The sequence below is a fragment of the Rhopalosiphum maidis genome, chromosome 2, assembly GCF_003676215.2.
Source record: "Rhopalosiphum maidis isolate BTI-1 chromosome 2, ASM367621v3, whole genome shotgun sequence".
Lineage (NCBI taxonomy): Eukaryota > Metazoa > Arthropoda > Insecta > Hemiptera > Aphididae > Rhopalosiphum > Rhopalosiphum maidis.
The window spans coordinates 55726746-55748625 of record NC_040878.1 but is presented as its reverse complement, the minus strand read 5'-3'; the positions used below and the strand labels follow the sequence as shown (position 1 = coordinate 55748625).

At 26.6% G+C, this 21880-nt stretch overlaps 1 protein-coding gene across 2 annotated transcripts; it reads left to right on the top strand.

Moving 5' to 3' along the window:
- The first annotated feature begins 9057 nt into the window (after positions 1–9057).
- LOC113552041 (RNA polymerase II elongation factor ELL) lies at positions 9058–20829 on the top strand. 2 transcript variants are annotated; one of them, XM_026954706.1, is made up of 10 exons: positions 9058–9324; positions 9403–9666; positions 17444–17497; positions 17571–17683; positions 17775–17891; positions 18087–18370; positions 18434–18590; positions 19956–20267; positions 20341–20512; positions 20573–20829. In XM_026954706.1, exons 2-10 carry the CDS (start codon positions 9505–9507, stop codon positions 20756–20758), a joined length of 1557 nt encoding a protein of 518 aa, XP_026810507.1. In that variant the 5' UTR covers positions 9058–9324; positions 9403–9504; the 3' UTR covers positions 20759–20829. The 2 variants fall into 2 exon arrangements, with proteins under 2 accessions (XP_026810507.1, XP_026810508.1); XM_026954707.1 differs by lacking the exon at positions 9058–9324 and having other exon boundaries at positions 9351–9666.
- Positions 20830–21880: the final 1051 nt, after the last annotated feature.

Genomic DNA, 21880 nt, shown 5'->3' with positions numbered 1-21880 from the left:
ATTATTTGTTATTCATATTTTAAATTAATACAATCAATTCATTTATGTTTATATAATTTATAATTTGTATTATTTTTAAAAATACAAAATACAGACAGTATAAAACTGTTTTTTATTTAAAAAAAAAAAATGCCTATACATATTTCCCATACACTATAATGTTGTTATTAAAATAATTTATGAGAATAAAGTTACATATTAATGTTTGTTATCTTATGTATTTATACACCCACGCTTATCCTTATAACAAATTCTACAAAGAAAAATGATAAATAATATTAACTATAGAATAGTTTATCCTGCTTCCATTTTATAATTTTCAGTTTTTAAGAGGTTTGGAATTTTAAGAATTTTGCTTAGGAAAATAAACAATAATGTGATAATTATAGTTATATATTATTAATATAAGGTTACTGGTTAGGTAACCTCTTACTCATTGAACATTTTTCCGTGTACTCGTAAATTTTTTTTCCAATAATTTTTAACATAATTTTGGACCCTTATATTCGATATAATTTTTTCAAATTGAAACACTAACGTCTAACAGTTTTCTGTCATACTTTTGATTATTTATCTATTAAATTTATAGTTATGTACATTTGAGAATTGATTTGAATTTAAACATAATATGCCTAATTATAATGATTTTATTCAATAACTCAACACGAATAATTTTATTTCGAATCCGATAAAAACAGTTACAAATAGGTAGCTATATAAAAAGTTATTGTGGGAAATCATAAAACATCTAATTTCTTAAATTGAGAGATGTCTGCGAAAAATAAGTAAGTATGAATCTCAGACATGCTCGTTATACAATATACATTATAGTCACATAGGTATTCTATATTATATTATAAATTACAATTTTTAATATTGATCAAATTGCATACTTGTATTATTAGTTTTATTATTTTAATGTTTATAGTTTCGCTATTCGAGTAATCGTGTATAAATGATAAATATATATTTTAAACTTACAAAACGTGCGTTTTTAAAAGGTCATATTGGAATTTAGGATAAAGTTTATTTTCAATTCCAAAACACTAAACCTTGTACCTACATCGCATAGCTATGTACTAACTACTAATAAATATATGGAATTATATATACCAAGCACGTGCTTAATAAAATTATAATTAGATGCTTGTTATAAATTCAGAATTTGTATGAAATATGATTATGATTGTATGATATAATAATTAATAATTATTAAAATGGAGTTTTTTCTATTTTTTATTATTTGTACACATATTATAATAAATACCTACTTGGTACTTAGATCTCACACTTTTTACTCACTAGGTACCTAATGAACAAAAATTCTCAACCGCTTTATCAGGAAAAAAATTATATCTCTAACTATCAGAAAACTTATTACGAGTTACGACACGCGTTTTCAAAGTATCAATAACATTTGTTTTTCTAAAAATATATATCATAGGCACGTTATGTAAACTTTACATTGTAAAGTATAAATACAATATGATGACTATAGTTGAATAGTAGATACGTTGAACGTTGATATTTGATATGTTATTATTTAGAAACTAATAACTTTATTTCAATTTCCCATTTTCACGGTTGACGAGTAATTACTTTAATATTTCATTGAAATAATGAAATATTTTTATTATTTTTAAAATATTTTATTAGTTATGTATTCTATTGTTGAACTCATTAGAACTCAATAGTTTTTAATGTTTCTATTTGGCCTAATGATTAATGCTTTTATATTACGTATACTACTTACCTACAAATAATAATAAGTTAAATAAATACATTTTTATTACTTTTCGATGCCTTAATACAGTGGTTCTTAACCTTTTTTAGTTGAGCGCCCCCTTTATCGTAATAACTAACTGCTAACACCCCCCCCCCCATGCAAAATCAAATTTTTTTCATCAGTATATTAAAACATTATTAATTAAAGTAAAAACTCTTATTTTTAGATAGTAATGGTTATATTTTACACCACTTAACAAAACAATTTTACTTTACTATACAAAAAGATTTACTTAATTGTGAAAAAAAAAAATCATAAATTATAAAAATTATACCCATCAATGACTGCCCTGAGCCTGATAAGTAACTGTTAATGTGGCGATGTCTGGTTCGATATTGGTCAAAGCTAAACGTAGATCACCTTTGTTGCAAATGTCCAACCGATTTCTTTGTTTCGTTTGAAAAAGCTCACCGCCCCTTCAAAACTATCGCCCCCCCCCCCCAGAGAGACCTAAATGCCCCCAAGGAGACGGTACCGCCCCCGTTAGGAACCACCGCCTTAATATATGATTAAAATATTCGATAACCTATAAACCTATACGTGCACTGCATCACTACAACTGTATAAGTTCATTTGTACAGTGGCGTATTTACGGGGGGGGGGTCCAAGGGTATTGAACCCCCCCCAGAACTTTTGAAAAAAAAAACTAAAAATTCTTACATATTTGCAAACCCCGATTTATGTCGGCACGCGCGGACGATGCAGTTTTTTCCCGTGAACAAAATGTTTATATAAAATATGGCTTAAAATTAGCCAACGGATGCGGTCGAACGCTCTAAAACCCGCCGCCGCGCGTAACTAAACTTTTCCTTGTATTGTATGTATTACCACTTTATAAAATACCCGTATTAGATGAACATCAATAATTGTGAAAAAAAAAGACGCTTGGATTTTATACTTTAAAATATAATAAAACAACTATTTTTTATTCTCATAATCTATTAAAAACTATTTCTTTATATCAGTACCTATCTATATTATGTCAGATTTATTAGACCCCCCCCCCCCAGAAAAAAATTGAAAATACGCCACTGCATTTGTATGATGTTAAAATGGTGAGACTATAACTCGTTTGTAGGTATTTATATAGTCGTAAACTTGTATTACATATAAGTATTTTAATATGATTAAAAAATATATATACCTTGATTCTATCAAGTAATCATTATTAAATATTAAGTAATATATAGATGTATAAGCATTGATTGTGGGGAAGGAAAATAAGACGAAGCATTTACCTCTCCTGGGAAAACAATATTAACTGTAAATTTAATAACTATTACCATTATCTAATGACTTTTATATTATAAAACAAAGATATTTTCAGTTCTTATTTACCGATACTGAATAATACATCTGATTATATATTATTTTCTATTTTTGACTTCTAAGTAGGTATAGGTACTTATAAAAATTATTTTAATTAACTATAATAAACAAATACAAATATTAGTTATAAAAATAATAGCATATTATAATATTTTATATTTATATGTTGAAATGACATTATTTACACCTTATTTATTTACCTACTTTAAATTTGAGATTTTTTTTATTTTGCTCCCTCGTCGCTCTCCTCTTAAAATGTTAGCTATGGGCACCCGTGTATTGATATCAAATTTATCAACAATAATGATCAACTCAAAACACACATTACTACATTAGATACCTATTATGTACCTAAATCTAAATGTATTATAATAAATTATAATTTGTAATCCGTACTACGCAGTCCGAAGAAAAAACTGAAAAACAACAATACGAAATTTAATAATAATTAATAATACTATCTACACGCAGCGTCGGGTTACCCTACAGGCAAAGTAATTAGGTGATTGAAGCGGCAAATTTTCCGCACTTAAAAAATAAAATGTACCTATTTATAATATTATATTATAATTTGAGACGGTGACAAATTGCTTAATCCGCCACTGTCGTCTACGCGTATAAAATATAAATAATTCGCCGTGAAAAATATAACATGTGTAATAGTAACATACTTGTAGTTATTAAAGTGGTTAGGAGACTCATAAGTCATAATGAAAATCCTAGATACCGAACAATGATCGCAAAGAAAATTATAGTTTAGAGTTGATGCGCGATAAGTGAAATATATATAAATGTAGGAAACTATTACAGTATTACAATGCACAATATATATTCCGTTGATCGTTATTATAATATCTACTTAATACATATTATATACTATATACGGCTCTACGTAATACGTTAATGGTATTATCATGGTGTATAACTGTTGTATTGTACAAGTATGAATCCTAGTCTAGTCGATCGATATGTATTATAGTAGGTATCTAATATGATTCGCGTAGTCGCGTGTACAAAAAATAAAAATACCGTGCAGTGCGTGTGTAAGCTGTACCTATAAATTATAATAGAATATTATAGGCATATATTACAGGGTAATTGTATTGTTGAAGTTGGGGGCAAGAAAGTATAATAAATATGAATAATTATTTTGTAATCCTTAAAAAATGTTGAACAAATTTTTACATTATGCAATGGAATATTTTTTTAAATACATATACCTAACATACTTACCTACAGCTTATAAGCTTATATAAATATATAATACATAATATTTTTTGTTTGATATAGCCTAGTATTTTAGTTTTTATAATTGTTATTAAAGTTTAGATAAGATGGGAAATTAAGTAGTACATAGTGCACCGTACTCCCATAGGAATATAAATCATAATGAGTGGTGTGTCTTCCTGAATGTATATACTCATATCAGTTCTCAATCAAACTTTTAAAGTTAAAGCAGCTATAAACTCATAAATAATTAATCATAATCGATATTTGACTAAAAAAAAAATATTAAAAATTACCATTTTATTATATTCCTTTATGTCCTATTATAGAAACGTGTTTTTAAAAATATTTATAATTTAATTTATGATAGCTTAGATTTAGATAAGTATAGGTACCTTCATGAAATTAACTTAAAAGCTTAAACTAATAAGTTAGGCAAGTATACCTAAAAAGCTAACCCAATTATAGTTAGAAATAAATAACCCTTAATTATGTAAGTAACTGTAAATTACAAAATTACTATAATATAAAAGCGCTGTATACTATATAATAAGAAAAATTCATATAGGTAATATCCACGGCTCGACCACTCAAAACGATGTAGTCAGATGTCAGTTGACTTATTACTGCCGGGTAATTATCGACTCTCTGCTAGAGGAATTGCGTCGGCCGTCGGATGTCTTGTAAATTAATATTAAAGTGATATTAATTTATATTTTTGTCATAAAGAATGTTTTTTTTTGTCTCGATAAGTTAGAACATATTAATAATAATTTATATGATTTTATTTTTTAACTCGTCATTTGTTATTATGCCCTGCTTGCTATTATATTATTACACCTAAATAATATGTCATCGATATAATATATATATATATGATGTAATACACATATCACGCATAAAATACCCATCATGTGCAAAATAATACAATTATACAAACTGATGTCTGGTGCAATGGTGCCTGCAATAAGAGAATATTTTTATTTATATCATATTATTATATTAATAATTAAAATAATAAATTATAATGATATCAAAATTAAATAATTTCTAATTACCTTTGTATATATAATGTCATACTACACTTAACTTCGGCAAAGTCGTTAAGATAATTAATATATACTTATTTGTTTATCAAATTTCATTGTTACGTGCATATATGTATATAATACAGTAATAACTAATATTGTGTCTTATGTATAGGTAGGTACATCGTCATATTTGGTATAATATATTATATTATTATTATAACATATGAATAAGAAATGTTATACATATAATAATAATATTATATATATATATAATATTAGCATTTATTATTTTAGTCTTTAGCTATAAATATTCATGTATGTATGTATATATATATATATATGATGTATTAGTTATACCTACTGTGACGAAGTCGATTGTTTGCCACGCGTCTTAATATCTGTCTTTTTTTCTGGATAGGGTGAGCCGCGGGTGAGGTATAAATGTTACGAGAAGTCCTTATGATGAAAAAAAATCACATATAACCTATTTATATATATAGTGTATATGTATACACGAATATACACTAAAAACAAATTATTGTTTTGAAGACATTTTAGGTGGGGGGGTTAAACCCGGAACCTCCCCCACTACGAATATATACACAGTCATGTACTCATGTTATATATATTCACGCATTACGCGTGTGTATACGCACTCACACACACACACACACACACATATATATATATATATATAGATGCTTACGTGTATATATAATTACATTCACATCATTGGTTCGTACATAATAATATATATATATATATATATACAAGTATTATTGGAATGATGAAATATACGTAAAAACCGTCGTTTCATAAATAAATGTATATTAAATTTAATATGGACGAATATATTATTTTATAACTGGTTGTGAGACTGGTCGGTAAGTTATAGAGGGAGTTACGCGTGTCTCTTTTATTGGAATATCTGCACGGCACGGTGTATACTACAGTATACGCATATATTTAGTGTGTATGTTATGTAGGTATATAACTGCGGCAGTAAAGCAGAATATCGCAAATCATTCTCATTATTATTTTTTTTTTTTTTTTTTTATCAAGATTGGAATTTCAAACGATTTACGAGCTCCTTGATTGAATAATCGTGTACAGATGATAGGTAGGTAAATCCAAATATAACGCGATACCTACCTATACATATGCCATACACAATATCTATTATAACTATTATTATCTTATATAGTCAACGTAGCGTGCGCAGTGATTTTTATTATTACACACACATATATATCATGTATTATTGTAGTCTGCAGAGTCAAAATCATTTACGCTTTCGATAGAATTACATATTATACATATACCTGATACCTATATAAATAGGTATTATACTATTATGTGTAATAATATACGTATTTTATTATACGTACGTATATAGAATATTATATAGAATATAGATTCATACACAGTATAATCCTTATCAATGGTTACACTTTGCTATAAGTATTTTTTATTATATAGTGGTTCCTTAAATTTTTAATTTATTTTTATTTCAATATAATCAGAAACATACCTAATCCTTTTCTGAAATTGTTGATGTATAAATATTGAATAAATAGTTTGTTATTATTTACATTATAGGTATTACCTACTTCAACAGTACCTAATTAAAATAACACGCAATGTATCACCCTTGACAAAAGTTACACTGCTATACCTAATATGCCTATAGTATAATATGTCGCTGCTTATTTAAACTTCAAAACTTAATTTATTCAATTATTTTTAAACCACATTCTTATAAGTCTAATAGGTGTCCAGCTGTTTCTGATCATATATATATATATATATAAAAAAAGTACCTATCTATAGGTTATTGACTTGTCATTAAAAAAAAATTAAAAACCACCGATAAAAATAATTGTTTTTTAGTGTTATATTTACTTCAAACTATATACATAAAAAGAGTTTTTATAAAATTAAAAATGCACTCTGTATAATGTTATTTTATAAAACGTAAAAAGGGTTGCTCGTTGCTGGAAAAAGTCACCAAGTGGTAAATACCATAGCTGTAAAAAAACACATTAAGATTACAATATTACATATTATTTATTATAGTGCATATTTCTGTATTATGCATGGTGCGTTATGCATTATTATTATTAGTTACATTAATTTACGTATATGTATATTTAAACCCAATTACGGCGCCAGTCGAGATATATCGTTATACAATGCGTTTATATTGTGTATAAATTATAAATAATAAATACAATATATAATATAGTTATAAATATATGTTACTTGTTATAAATACAAGCTCGTACTCGTACACCACAAGCAAATTCCAGACTTTGACTTCAGGATAATACACGCCAAACTGTTCCCCCGAACATCTTTCAATTCTACGTGCTATGTCTATGTAGTAAGTTATATGTTTATTCCCAATATTTTTTTTAAAATACCCTACAAGCTGTTTACGGCGTATATTACCATATATAATACAAATCCGTCGCTCATATATAATAAATAACGGCATTTATAGGTGTATATATATATCTATATATTTATATACAGCTATTATTCGATTATTACTATGGGGGCTTCGTGGGGTACGGAATAAAATAATAATAATAATACGCACCCCTGTACAATATGTGTAGCTTCCAGCTCGAACACCTGGTCATCACCACCACCGGCTGATCTTCCCACTGCGCTGTGCATGTTGAACAAGAAATGGAAATAAAAAAAAAGAAACTATATATTACTACATTCTATATTCATACAGGTACAGCCCTCAGTAGGTAAATCGTTTTATTTTTTCGAGGCTGATTTCCTAGTGAGAAGTGACGTTTTGATGTCTCGAAGGGGCCCTTTGGGACGGCAGCACAACCTAGAATCGTATGTGTTTGCCGATTTTTATTGTTCGTGAGTCGGATGGGATATTATATTACTGCAGAATAAGTAAATCGGAATTTGTTCTAACGGGACATGGGCAGTGCCGCAGTGGTTGCTTGAATCCAAATTGAACCACAGGAAATTCACCATTAGTGCCGTTGGCTTAACAATGCACTTATGGGGGGTAGTATACTAGTATATATATATGTAATTATATAAAACTATTGTATTATCGTTTCAGTTTATATATACTACTACACCTGAACAAATGAAAATAAAAACAAGAATATTTTAAAATACTTTTTTTTAAGATTTTTTAATCAAGGGTTAAAGCTTTTAACTTTAGTAATCTCATCTTGTCTTGCAGCTATAATATCATAAAAAAATAAGTTGAACTTGTTGATCTCAGATAAATGACTGTTATGAGTTACCTATCTACGATACTATAATTATAATTACTATACCCCCATTGACTTTGAGTATATATAATCAGACATAATTTGCAGCCAACACGTTCTGCTTTGGGCAACGGGTAAAAATCCTGCGTACTGCAGTACAATATACAGATCTTATAATCCTTTTACTATTTACAATCGAAGGACCGGCCGATGACGGTCGCGGTATTGCGTAAACAATATTGTTAGTAAATATAGTATAGGTGGTATTGTCAATAGTAGCAGCGCTGTGGCAGTAGTGGCGCCGTGGCAGTAGTCGACAGCAGGACAAATGACGGCGGCGGCAAAGTAATCAGTAATCACAAAAAACTGTGTTGCGTCAACTTTCAGCAGCTGCGGCAGCTGGTCGCTGATTGTGTGTTGCGCGACGACGTCTATGGTGTATGGAGCAATCGTTGGCCGTCGTGCAGTCGTATAGACATCGTACGTCCGTGACGTCACTACTCCGGGAGGCCCAGGTGTGTGCGTATCAGCGCGGCGGTCCCGTGTGCACCTGGTATCTCGCACCATTACCATCAGCTATCGAAGTAGTGTAATACAACTCGTATTTAATATAATAATTAATAGTAGTCTCGTAATCTTTTCCCTATGCGTACATGTCCGCGATCGTCGCTGGTGCGATTATGATTCGTTTGTAGATGTAATAATAATAATAATAATAATAATAATAGTAATAGTAATAATAATAAAAAAATTAATTTTTTTTTTTTCCGAAAAGAAATCATTTTCCTCTCTCTATCGACGACGACGAGAGGACGCCGACCGCGTACCGAGAACGCGCCCGCAAACAGTCGCCAGTCGCCACGACATATCGGCCGCGATGTCCGCTTTGACCGCCGGGGTGCAATACAGTCTGTCGTCGAACCAGAACAATGGCCTTTTGCCCAAACAGAGGACGGGCAAGAACAAAACGCTGTTCTTCGTCAAGCTGACCGATTCCTGTCTGAAGGCCGTCGAGGATTACCTGCGATGCTGTCAACAGGTAAGAACCAGACTTAGGTGCCGACCTTTTAGCGATTTACGCGACGATCTTTTCTCTCCGCGACCGTTTGTTTTCGCTGCTTGTGGGGTCCCTCTGTTCTCTCAGTCATCGCCTACGCGATTTCTCTTGCGCTCGTCCCGCGCGACTCGTTTTCCTCCGGCCACGTCCACACATCCACTCTTCAGTCTTTGTCGGTCCTCTGATTTTGGCCCAGGACACCAACTCGCATTACTCGTTCCGAGTACCTAACCAGCCTACCTCTGCGACCCCGAATTTTCGGGAACCATCTCAAGGTCTTCGGTTTTAATTGACCACTGTCTACTTGACTGAAATCGATTTCATCTACCAGTATCTACACCTCTTGTTTTTATTTTATATTTCTACTTCCACATTTCATTTTGACAGTCTCCAAAGTTGACCCAGGAAGATTTCCAACAGTTTATTAATTTACGCAAAATATCTGTTCATTATTTCTGAGCCTGATGTATCTCAATGTTTCAAACAGCTGGTTTTCAATACTGTCCACATATCGATGTCATAAACTTGTATAACTTAAATCTGTTGTCCGTAGTCTTAACATTCCCGCTAGAGTTGAATTTATATATTATATAAATTAACAATATTGTCATTAGATATTTGTTTATAATAATAATATTGGATGGTGTGACACATTTAATTAGATCTGCTTTTTTGTTAGACTTATACTTAAAGATTTTTTTTTAACAACTTTAGTCTATAATTGAAATAAAATTAATTATTATACAAACAAATTACTATTTACCAAGTTTTATTACTGCATAGGTTAACTAACATATTTTTAAAATCCTTACAATGTTACTAGCCCATCTAAATGAACAGTAAATTTTAATACATATCTGTTCCTCAAATAACTATTAATAATATTAGATAATTAAAAATAAATCAAAAATAGATATATTTCTTATATATTTGTACCTCTTAAATCATTGTATGATCAAGTTGTTTAGTTTTTAATATTAAGTGTATAATTTGTTTTTAATTAATATTAGTATCTATTTAAATTGTAGGTAGTTCAATACATTTATACTTTTATACCTAGAACATGTTTTGTTAATTTAATTTTCAAAATGTTTGCTAATATAGATATTTACAACACAATTTTTGATTTGTAAGTCTAAATAAGATTCATGTTACCTTCCTTCTGACCTTCTCGAATGATTATGCAATAAATATTTTACAATCTTCATTAGGTATATGAATTATTTTTAATGTTTGAATAAAAATCCTCGGCGTCATAACTATATCAATAAATTATTTCAATAGTCTGGTAGATGTTCTTTTTAATAATATTACCTATTTAAAAAAAATTTAATAGAACATAAAAAAAACAGTAAAAATACCACTGTTATCAACTGTAGAAAATTCTTAAAAAAAGATCTTTGCGCACAAATTCTCAAAAATATACTCTTATGTTGTTTATAAAACTAAATTTACTAACTTTCAAAACAATTTATTACATTTTGTAAAAATCTTTCATAAATTATCATTTATTGTACCTAGGTAATTATGAAAACTATTTGCCACATAGGTACTTTTATTAATTAGGTAGGGTAGTAAAATAAAAATACACATACATTCATTACTTACCTATTTACTAAAACTAAAAAAAAGATACAATTATCTTAATATTCTAATATATTTTCATGAATAATAATTCTTGTATATTATCAATACCAAAAAAAAAAAAATGTTGGATTACTTTATCTATTTTAAATTTAAAATAAGTAGATTTGTAACCTTTAACTTAAAAAACCAAAACCAATCATAACTTAAAATATTAAAACCATATTATTGTTAAAATTATCCAACCATTATAAAGTTAATAAAAAAAAAGTGCAATTTTGATATTTGTTTTCATCTGCTATCATCTTGTTCACAATAAACTAAAACTATAATTGTATGATAATTAATACATTTCATCCATTCTAATGGTTTATAGCTCTAAAAAATTATAGTAAATCAATTAATATTGTATATCAATTATACAAACAATAAACATTAAAACAAATTGTATGAATTACTTATAGTTGGCCAAAATGCATGTTATACCTATCTAATTTAACAAATATTTTATTTTATAGCATAAGAATTATTTTTAAATCATGATAAGAATATATTCTCTTAATGGTATAAACTATGTAAATAAAAATTATTTCTGTTTCTATGTGTCATGTAGAGAAAAGAAATGTTAGATTTAGGTTGAGAATTAGATGTAGGTATTATATTTTTTTAAGTTTGAATATTTTATTCCAATAAATATTTGTAAACCCTTAAGTTTTTAAAGGTATAATTACTTTTCAACCTCGTAATTTAAACAACTGATCTTATGTGGGTATAAGCTATTGAATTTTTTAAACAAATTGTTTAGTATTACGGTGAGGAGTATCACATATAATCATGTTGGTACAAAGTGTTTTGATTCTATTAATAGATTCCCACTGAATATATCAAGTATTTATAATTTAGTTTTATAACAATTTGTTGATAATATTTTAATAGTTAGAATTAGGTTATTAGGTATTTTTATAACTAAATTACATTCCGAGGGACGGATTAGACCAGTTTATTATGTGGACCGAGGAATAAAAAAATACAAAATATCACTTATTACTGTTATTAGGTATTATTTGTTTATCATTGTAAAATTATTAATTACTGAGCCTTATAAAACATATTTCCCAGTCTGTCTCCTGTATTTACCTACCTATATCATTTATTGTAATGTTTTTAATTTTATAAAATATTATTTTTTTTCCTTATTTAAATCGATTAATGATTTAACAATTACAAATATATCATTGTATCTGAAGTTTATATTTAACAGTACCTATGGTGAAATAAATGTTAAACAATCTTTTAAAATCTAAAAGTGGCATGTGCAAACAGTATTTTTAAGATTTCAAATATTTAGTGGTTTTAATAATTTAATTTTTATTTTCAAATTGTTTTGTGATATTCGGTAATCGGTGAACTATGACAAAAAGAGTTTTCTTTAAAAAATATGTATATTATTTAATTAGAATTATTTTTATTTTTTAGTCATATATATTTATTATAGTTCTTATTCGACATACATCCAGAATAATTAATATTGTACCATGTTAACTTTGAAGAACAATATTAATTTGGGCTGGTTAATTTTTTTATTTATATTTTCTATTTAACTTTCGTGTAACATCATATTCATAATGACTTTTTTTTATTGGTGTAATAATAGATTTTAAATAGTTTTTTATACGTATTATGGATTTGAATTTGGGTTAAAATGCTTGACAAAGAACACTGGTAGTAACACAATTAATAGTGGTGATATTACTGTATAGAAACCTCTTAAAATACTTATATCATGTACCTTCCTAATTTAGCTATATTTTTTATTAAAATTATCCTATGTATGAAGATTAATTTTAAATATCTGATTAATTTTTTTGTACAACAATTAACAATCTACTTTGAGAAGTATAGACTACTGATATTAAATAGAATACATTTTAATATACAATAAAAGATTGAAGTGTATCATCTTCTTAGGTTCTTGTTTTGCTTAAATCTACTCTACTAAAAACTAAAATACTTACAAGTAATAATGTGATAATTTTATGTTAAGTTATTGAAATTTTTAAAATATTATTCTTCATTAAAATTAATTATTAGGAATGTCATGAACTATATTAAATAAAAATACATTTTTTATACACATTTTAACCAATTAAAAAGAATTGGATAGGCCTCTAAGATGAGTCGTTAAAGTGTTATCTAAAATCTCCAAAAAAAAACTACAGCTTTTTAAAATACCTAATAATCGATTTATTTTAATTTATGCAATGCAAACAAAAGAGAATAGTAGTGATGCGCCCAAGTGGGGCCTTTGGGGCTAAAGTCCCTTAAATTGTATATTATATTATACATTATAATAGAATAATATATTATATTGTTTTGTTAAAAATATATTACAATAACGAATAATTTTCGAAAAAAAAAAATAAATAATAATAAAAAAAAATGATTATTAAAAACTAGTGGTAAATGTCTTAGGAACGCAAAACAAATTTGTAAGCCTTCCCACCCCCTCTCCATAAATAAAATTCCCGAAAATACGCCTGGAAACAAGAATCAATTTTTCTTTTTCATGTAACACTTTAGGGTACCTATTTAAAAAACAAATAACATGGTTTTGATTGTTATTATTATAAAGTATTGAATTCTAACAAAATAATTTATCAACACTACAAAACCTATTTATAGAAATGCTGGATTAAAAAATGTTATCATACATATTTTATATTTAAATTAAATGCGTTTATTCAGGTAATTATAGTTTATATTGTCATTACTCGTTAGTCATTATACATTAAACACTAGTCATTATATTATTATACTTATATTGGCTCGACATACTATGATATTATATATACTTACTTTTTATGCATAAGTATGTTCAAGTTTTTGTAGAAAGATTGGTTTGTATTATAAATACACACAGATACTTCATTGTTCTTGAATAATATTTATAAATGAATTAATTCCGTTATAAAAATTAATTTTTTTCGTCTATTAATTTAACGTAACCATTTTTATTCTGTTTCCGAAACTCGTTTTTATCTCTTCAATTACGATTTGGCAACTATGTTGAAAATATTTCAATTGAAAAGCACCAGTACAAGTGTTTAATGGATTAAACAGATGCTTTTTTTTTTATAAAATTGCATTTATATAATATATTTACCATAGGTGACTGCAAGAACTGTTTTTAAACTTACTACCTATACTTATAAATTATGGTTAAATAAGTTGTATAATATGTGTACCTATACAAAATAAAATAGTTTAGTCTATGATTATTATGTGGAAATATATATTAGATTAGCTACATATTACCCACATCAGTTGTGTCATAAAACATAATAATTATAACATTGTTATAGTTTAATAATTTATTAGTTATTACCATCGTCGTAAATAGTATCACTATTCAAATAAAACAAATTGAACAATTTTATGTCATTTTCCATAATAATTGATTTATGTGTATTATTATGGAATATCTATCTGAATAGATTACCTTTTGAAAACCGAAAAATAATAGTTAAGTGCACAGAACTCAGTGGCATTGGTGAATTACGTTAGTACTTATTTTTTTCCGTACAATGTCAGCTGGCTTATCGACAATGTTGACGAAATAAAATGAAGGTCAAAGTATAAACAACTAATTAATTTGGTTTTCGTAAACGTATGAAATCTATTAAATTAAGATTTAGTGAAAATATCATTGTACTTAGTCCATAGAAAACGATTTTTTGTTCACTGAATTATGGATGTATTTATTAAATACAATTTCATTTATTTGTAAAATTTTAAAAGTTCTTCCTTCGAATTCAGTTATACTCGAACACAGTTGTTCCAAAAAAAAAAAAAAACAAATTATCCATAATTTTTTTCTGGTTTTGGTTTTCTTATCATTGATAAAACCTAGTTAACGAGATTTGTATAATATATGTTATTTAAATAAATATAACATCCTTTTAACTAAAGAGTTTTTGATAACTTAGGAAATTAAAAATTATTTTATTCTGAATAGAATTTATTTTAAAACTAGAATTATATTCTAGGAATTTTCTATTCATTATTTACGTGTTGAACAAACTAAGTCTCAATAACAGTCCCCGTAATTATTGTTTGGTAAATATTTATTTCATTTCGAGGTATCCCAGTAAAAATACAAAAGTAATATCTGGGCTAGAACTTTATGATAGAACTTATTTTGTGTTTTTCATACTGTATAGTAATGGTTTAATAAAAACTGGTTTTAACTGGCTGTAAAGCAGTATTATTGTATATGTATGTAACATAATTATCCTTTCGTCTTTAGCACTCGTACTTTCACCCGCTTTTTCACGTGAAACATTAGTAATACGCAACAAATAAAAATGTGTACGTACTCTAATAATAATAATAATAAGCGTTCAAATATTATTTTCACGAATCTACAATGTGTCTAACCATGTCGAGTTTTCCTAACAAAGTTTAATGATTTTTATTTTTATCTAAAAGAAAACCAAATATTAATGTGACTTACATATTGTATATCTTAGAATGGATTGTGACTATAAAGAAAAAAAATCATACATACAAAATGCCTTTTTAAATTTTAAGTTGTTGGACTTCGTATATTTTAAATTATTTTCATTCTCGGTTCTACAGTCGTTTTTATATAAAATATAATATATATATGACTGTCTCCGCAATAACTGTTTTACTCTATTATTATTATTAGTGGTTATTCTAAAATGGCATAACTCGAATAAATACAATTAATACACAAGGCAAGGCTTAAATATTTGTCTACGTTGAGGACAAGGTCAGGACCAATTGTATGACAAAAAGTGAAAGTTTCGCTACTACCGCTGCTGCCACACTATTTTTTATATATTTATATATATATATATATATATATATTATGTACTATTGCTGCTGTTACAGACTAAGAGTTTGGTATTTGGGTCATACACGTCAATAGGCCAGCTCTCTCACAGAGCTACCTGTGTGAAGCCTGAGAATGACCTACCAATAATAATTTGACATCCATTATTATTATTAAAACATTTATTAACATGTCAAACATTTAACAATGTTTTATTCACTACAAATGACGTGTCCCCCTTGTCTAATGTAGAGATAATGTCATTTTAAAACACGATGCGATGAAAACGAACATATACGGTTGATATTAGCTGTACATTTAACCGGAAAAATAAAAATAATTTAAAATAATAATATTGCATATTATAATACTACCTATAGATAGGTAAATGTAGTGAATAATATTATATATTTATATAGCAAAACCAAATATATATTAACTATGGGCACCGAGAAAATAATACTAAAACATTCCTTGGTTTATGTTATAAATAAACAAAAATATAATTATAGTTTCGCGCGTCATCTACACTATATTTTAAATAAGGTAATATGTTCGTAATTCATGTTTAGCATAAGACATTAAACATATAATTAAAGAATTCAATAAGATCATAATACATTTTACTACATAAAATAATTTAAACATTATGTGAATTTATTTATTTAAAAAATGTAATATTCGTGATTTTAATCATTAAAATAAAAATATTATAAAACGCTTATGAAGTGCCCTAGATAATGTTCTTAACTTTAAATTCTATAATAGGTCATTTCACTCTAATTTGAGATATTAATATGGTTATTAGTCATTTTTGTGAACGTAAAATTTGTTATGTTGCGCGTGGGTTAGAGAGAGATAACAAATACTACGCTGGCATCCTCTTAAATGGTTTAATTGTATAATATGTGCGTTGTACCCGTATTCAAAAAAATAATTTATTGTTACTATTTAAAAAAGGAATCTTACATCCATCATAGATTTATCATTCTTTAGTTGTTTACTATTGTAATAACGTATAACAATAAACAAGATAAGAGATTGCAATTTACTTCAAATGAACCATGCCAATTTAATAATCAATAATAATCAGTTACATTTGTTTTTTCATGGTTTGAAATTTATCATTCCTTTAAAAATTTAAAAAAAAAATGAACTTCTCTGAACTTCAGTCTTAGTTTATTATAGTTCTTTATTTTGTTAATTTATAACCTAACTTACATTACAAATATAGAATTTAAGTATGGTAGTTAAATTAATTGTTTATAAATATATCTTAAATGTAATTAATATTAATATGTATACATTTTTTTTTAGGGTAACTCAGAAAACCTTCCAAAACCTAGAATACAATTTAAAGGCAATGAAGGCGTAAGTATTAATTTTTGTACTGTCTTAGTAATTATTAAATATGTTAATTTTATATTTATATTTATTATTACAGCAATTATGCGTACCGAGCATATCAAAAAATTATACATTTGACTTTAGTTTATCAAATAACGATGTTGCTGCTCCTAGAAGTAGCTTTGAATGTATTCGTCAAAATACTTCAAGGTATTTTATAAAAATTATTCATCAATTGATTAATAATAAACATTTATAATATGATAGTAGCCAGAAAATAAACTATTTCATTTATTTATAGATCATTAGAATATGTTGGTACCTTAAATAGACATATACGAGTACTAGCAAATGATGATGTATATGAAGCTACTAGACATAGAATGGTCGCTGTCGAAGAATTACATAAGAAATCATGGTATAGTTGTTATTTATTTAAAAAAAAAATTTTATCTTAATCATTTATCACTTTACATCAAAAGTATTTATAGATGTGAAATGTTTGTTCAAATGTAACAATTAATAAAAAAATATTAATTAATAATAAAATTTCTATCATAAATATCTGTAGAAATTATAACTATAATTAGATATATTTTTTCTTTGTTTACAGTACACGGGAAATTGAACTTGACAGCAAATCAGCTCTTAGTCGCAAAATCCGAAAAAATCCTGCTCAAATAAGAGCTAGCCGTCATAATAATAATACTTATAATAATGTTAATATTACAAATAACGTTCCAAAACCTATAATTTCCAAACCTATACCCCCGCATATCCCTTCACCAGCCAATCATGCATCAGATATTAGCAAAAAACCATTACGAGATAGAATTATTCATCTTTTAGCATTAAGGCCATACAAGAAACCAGAATTAATTAGTATATTAAATAGAGGTTAGTTAAAATTATTAATTAATTTAACATGTTTGTTTAATTTAATTATATTACATTTTTTAGATGGTTTGAAAGATAAAGATAGAACACAAATAATGTCAGTTCTTAGTCATGTAGCACAAATAAAAGATAATGTATACTATCTATTAAGGCATATTTGGAATGATGTACAAGAAGACTGGCCATTTTATAGTAGTCAAGATCATATTGTATTAAAACGGTAAGTAAAATTGTGTATTTCTTTTATTATTGAACAGTTATGATAAAAGCTCTGTTTAATACTGTATAAAATAATATATATATAATAAAATATTATAACAAAAATAATACTAAGTATAATTAATGTTCATTAATTTCAATAATATTATTAATTTAATAGATTAAATGTTACAAACAAAAGTGCAGACCCAAGGAAATTAAAATATGATTAAATAAAATACTAAATATTGATTTTTTACTTAACGTATTACATAACATTAAAAATATTCAATATTAGCGAGGGAGAAATTTTAAAAGAAATTAAATAACAATTTTTAAAATATAGTTCATAGTTATTTATTATAAGTTTGCTACATATATAGCATATTTTAATAAGCTTTTTAATAAAATATATTATTTTAAGTTCTGTTGTATAATTTATTATGTCAGCGTTTCTCAAATAATGAGTCTCAACCCACTACCGGGTCACAGAATTTAATAAAATTCTCATATTACATTTTATTATTTATCATTTTGTTTAATAATTTTATATAATTAGTAACTATATTACATTGTTGTTACAAATTAACGCTTCAATATTATTATAAAATTCAATGTGAACATTCAAATGTGTTTTATTTTGCCTTTTTTTACACTATGATAAATGTAAAAGATTTTGGTAAATCACGAAGGGGAAAATATTAATTACCGGGCCAGTTCAAACAAGAATTTGGGAAACGCTGTATTATTTTATAGTAGAAATATAATTTTTTATCTTTTATCACATTAAGACATCAATAATATTATAGTGAATATCATGTTATTTAGTTCTGGTCCTTGAAATATTTATTATATTTTTTCTTAAATAATATAAATTGCATTCAGATACAATCTAATTGTACCTGAGTTTTTTTCCTAACTATAAAATTAATTTTAACCTAACCTATTTCCCCCCCAAAATACCAACTAGTTATAAGGAAAATAAAATCCAGCGGTCCACTTGATCATATCCAAGATTTCAGATATTTTTCATCTACTCATTTTCGTCAATATAAGTAATGGTCCACCAAAAAAATTCTGGTATCCCGGTGGGCCTATCTAAATTGAGAGTAGCATGCTTAGTGACCTTAGTACCTCCAAAAAATTGGTTTTAGAAAAAATAGTTTCACATATAAAAACACCTAATTATTTTGAAAAAATGAGAAACCATTTTTTTCTGTTTAAAACAAATGATATTTTCTGTATGTCTAAATAATATAATGAAAATAAGTATACATTTTCTGTACTAGATAGCCAATAAATAATTTGAAATAATTGTTTAGTTATTTACATTTTTATTAATTAGTTAGGGATTGATAAAAAAACTAAACAAGATTTTAATATTTAGACGAAAGCCTCAAAATTTAACACCTCCTGGATTGAGTGATACTGGAAGCTCTGGCAGCAGTGAACAATCTCCAAGTAGCACTGTCCCCAGCAGTCCTCCTAATAATGTGCATGGTAACAAAAGACCTGGGTACTACAATAGTGCTGATGGTTTCCAGACAAAAAGATTACGTATTTCACATTTTAAACGACCATCACCTGAGAAAAAATTGTTATCAAATAGTCCTCCACCAATTGTATCTAGTACTCAATCAACAATACGATCACCTACTCATGCACCCTCTCACACTAATCCAATACCAAAATATATTCAGTGAGTACATTATGAAAATTCTTAAAAGAATATAATTAATTTTTATTTTAAAAATATTTATATTTATTTTCAGAGATTTTGTACGAATAACAAACAAGGAGCAAAAAAAGCAATATAAATCAGAATTCATGAAATGTCATAAAGAATATAAACACCTGGCTGAAATTATGGATCCTGTTCGAAATAAATTTGCTAAGTTAAAAGATCGTATGTTGCTTTATCCTAAAGGTTCAAATGAATATAAGGTATATATTATCTATTTACTCTAGGGTTTATTAGTTTAATAATTTAAATATATGTTTTAGATTTTAGAAAACCAAATATTACAAGAATATAATGAAAGAAAACATGATGATAAATATCAAGCAGCTAAAACACGTTTTGACTATCTTCATAATAAATTGTCTCATATTAAAGATCTGGTGCATGACTATGATAAACACAATCCAGTGTTGATTAGAACTGCAACACCAGATTCTTCTTGCCTATGAGCAATCAATTATTTATAATATTATTATTTTTTTTTCTATTTCTTTTAAATACAATGTATAATTATTCTAAATGACAATTTTTATAAAACCCAAATTAGTTCCATAGCACAAAAGAGATAGAAAAATCAGTGACTAATCACATAATGGTTCGCTCAATGTTTAAAAACTCAGTGCATTTATAATTTTTTACTGTCTTAACATTGGTTACCGGCTCCATTATTTGGTATGAGCCTAATGATAACTTTTAATGATTTATTGTTTTTTTTTGGGGGGGGATTTGGTATTCAAATTTAAGATCTATTAAAATACCGTTAAAAAATATGATTGTGTTAAAACTTAGCCAGAAATATTTATTTTATTTTTGTTTGTATTAAAGTTTAACACTAAAGATCAAAATTGTTTATCACACAAGTGCTTGTTTTCTTATTTTGGATGAGCTTGAAGTATGGCGGCTATATACACATATAACTAATTGGTTTCCTATTGGCTGTTTGAAAACATTCATATTGTTAACTTAAATTTAGGGATGTGTCTACGTATGACATGTATCCATTTATATGCCATGCAATTGGTTTCAATTTTGTTGGTATATCCATATTATGCATAAAGTAATTTTTTTCAATTACATTTATTATATAAATTGTGATGGTAATTATCAATTTGATATTGACATGAACACGTATTACGTAGCAAGTTTAAATGTTTTTTATTATTATTATTATTATTATTATTATTAATATTATTATTGTGATTATTATGTTATAAATATTGTTTTTTTTATTTTTATGATTAAAAACAAAACCCAAGACTTACAAACAGTGAGAACTTGGTATACATCTTAATGTTTTGAAACTATTAAATTTAGCTTTTACATGGTATACAATTTAATATAATTTTTGTTAGGATATTAGTCATTAATATTTTAATCATTAAACAAAAAAAAATGATAATTTAAAAAAATAATAATATATAGTTGTTTATTTATTTTTATATTTTTAAATTAACTAACACCAAATGGAAATTTTAGAAATAAATAAATATTGTTTATAGTGAGCAACTATATAAATATTTATATGAAATTTTAATGTTATTAAAGCAATACAAAATTATCTCAGATAAATC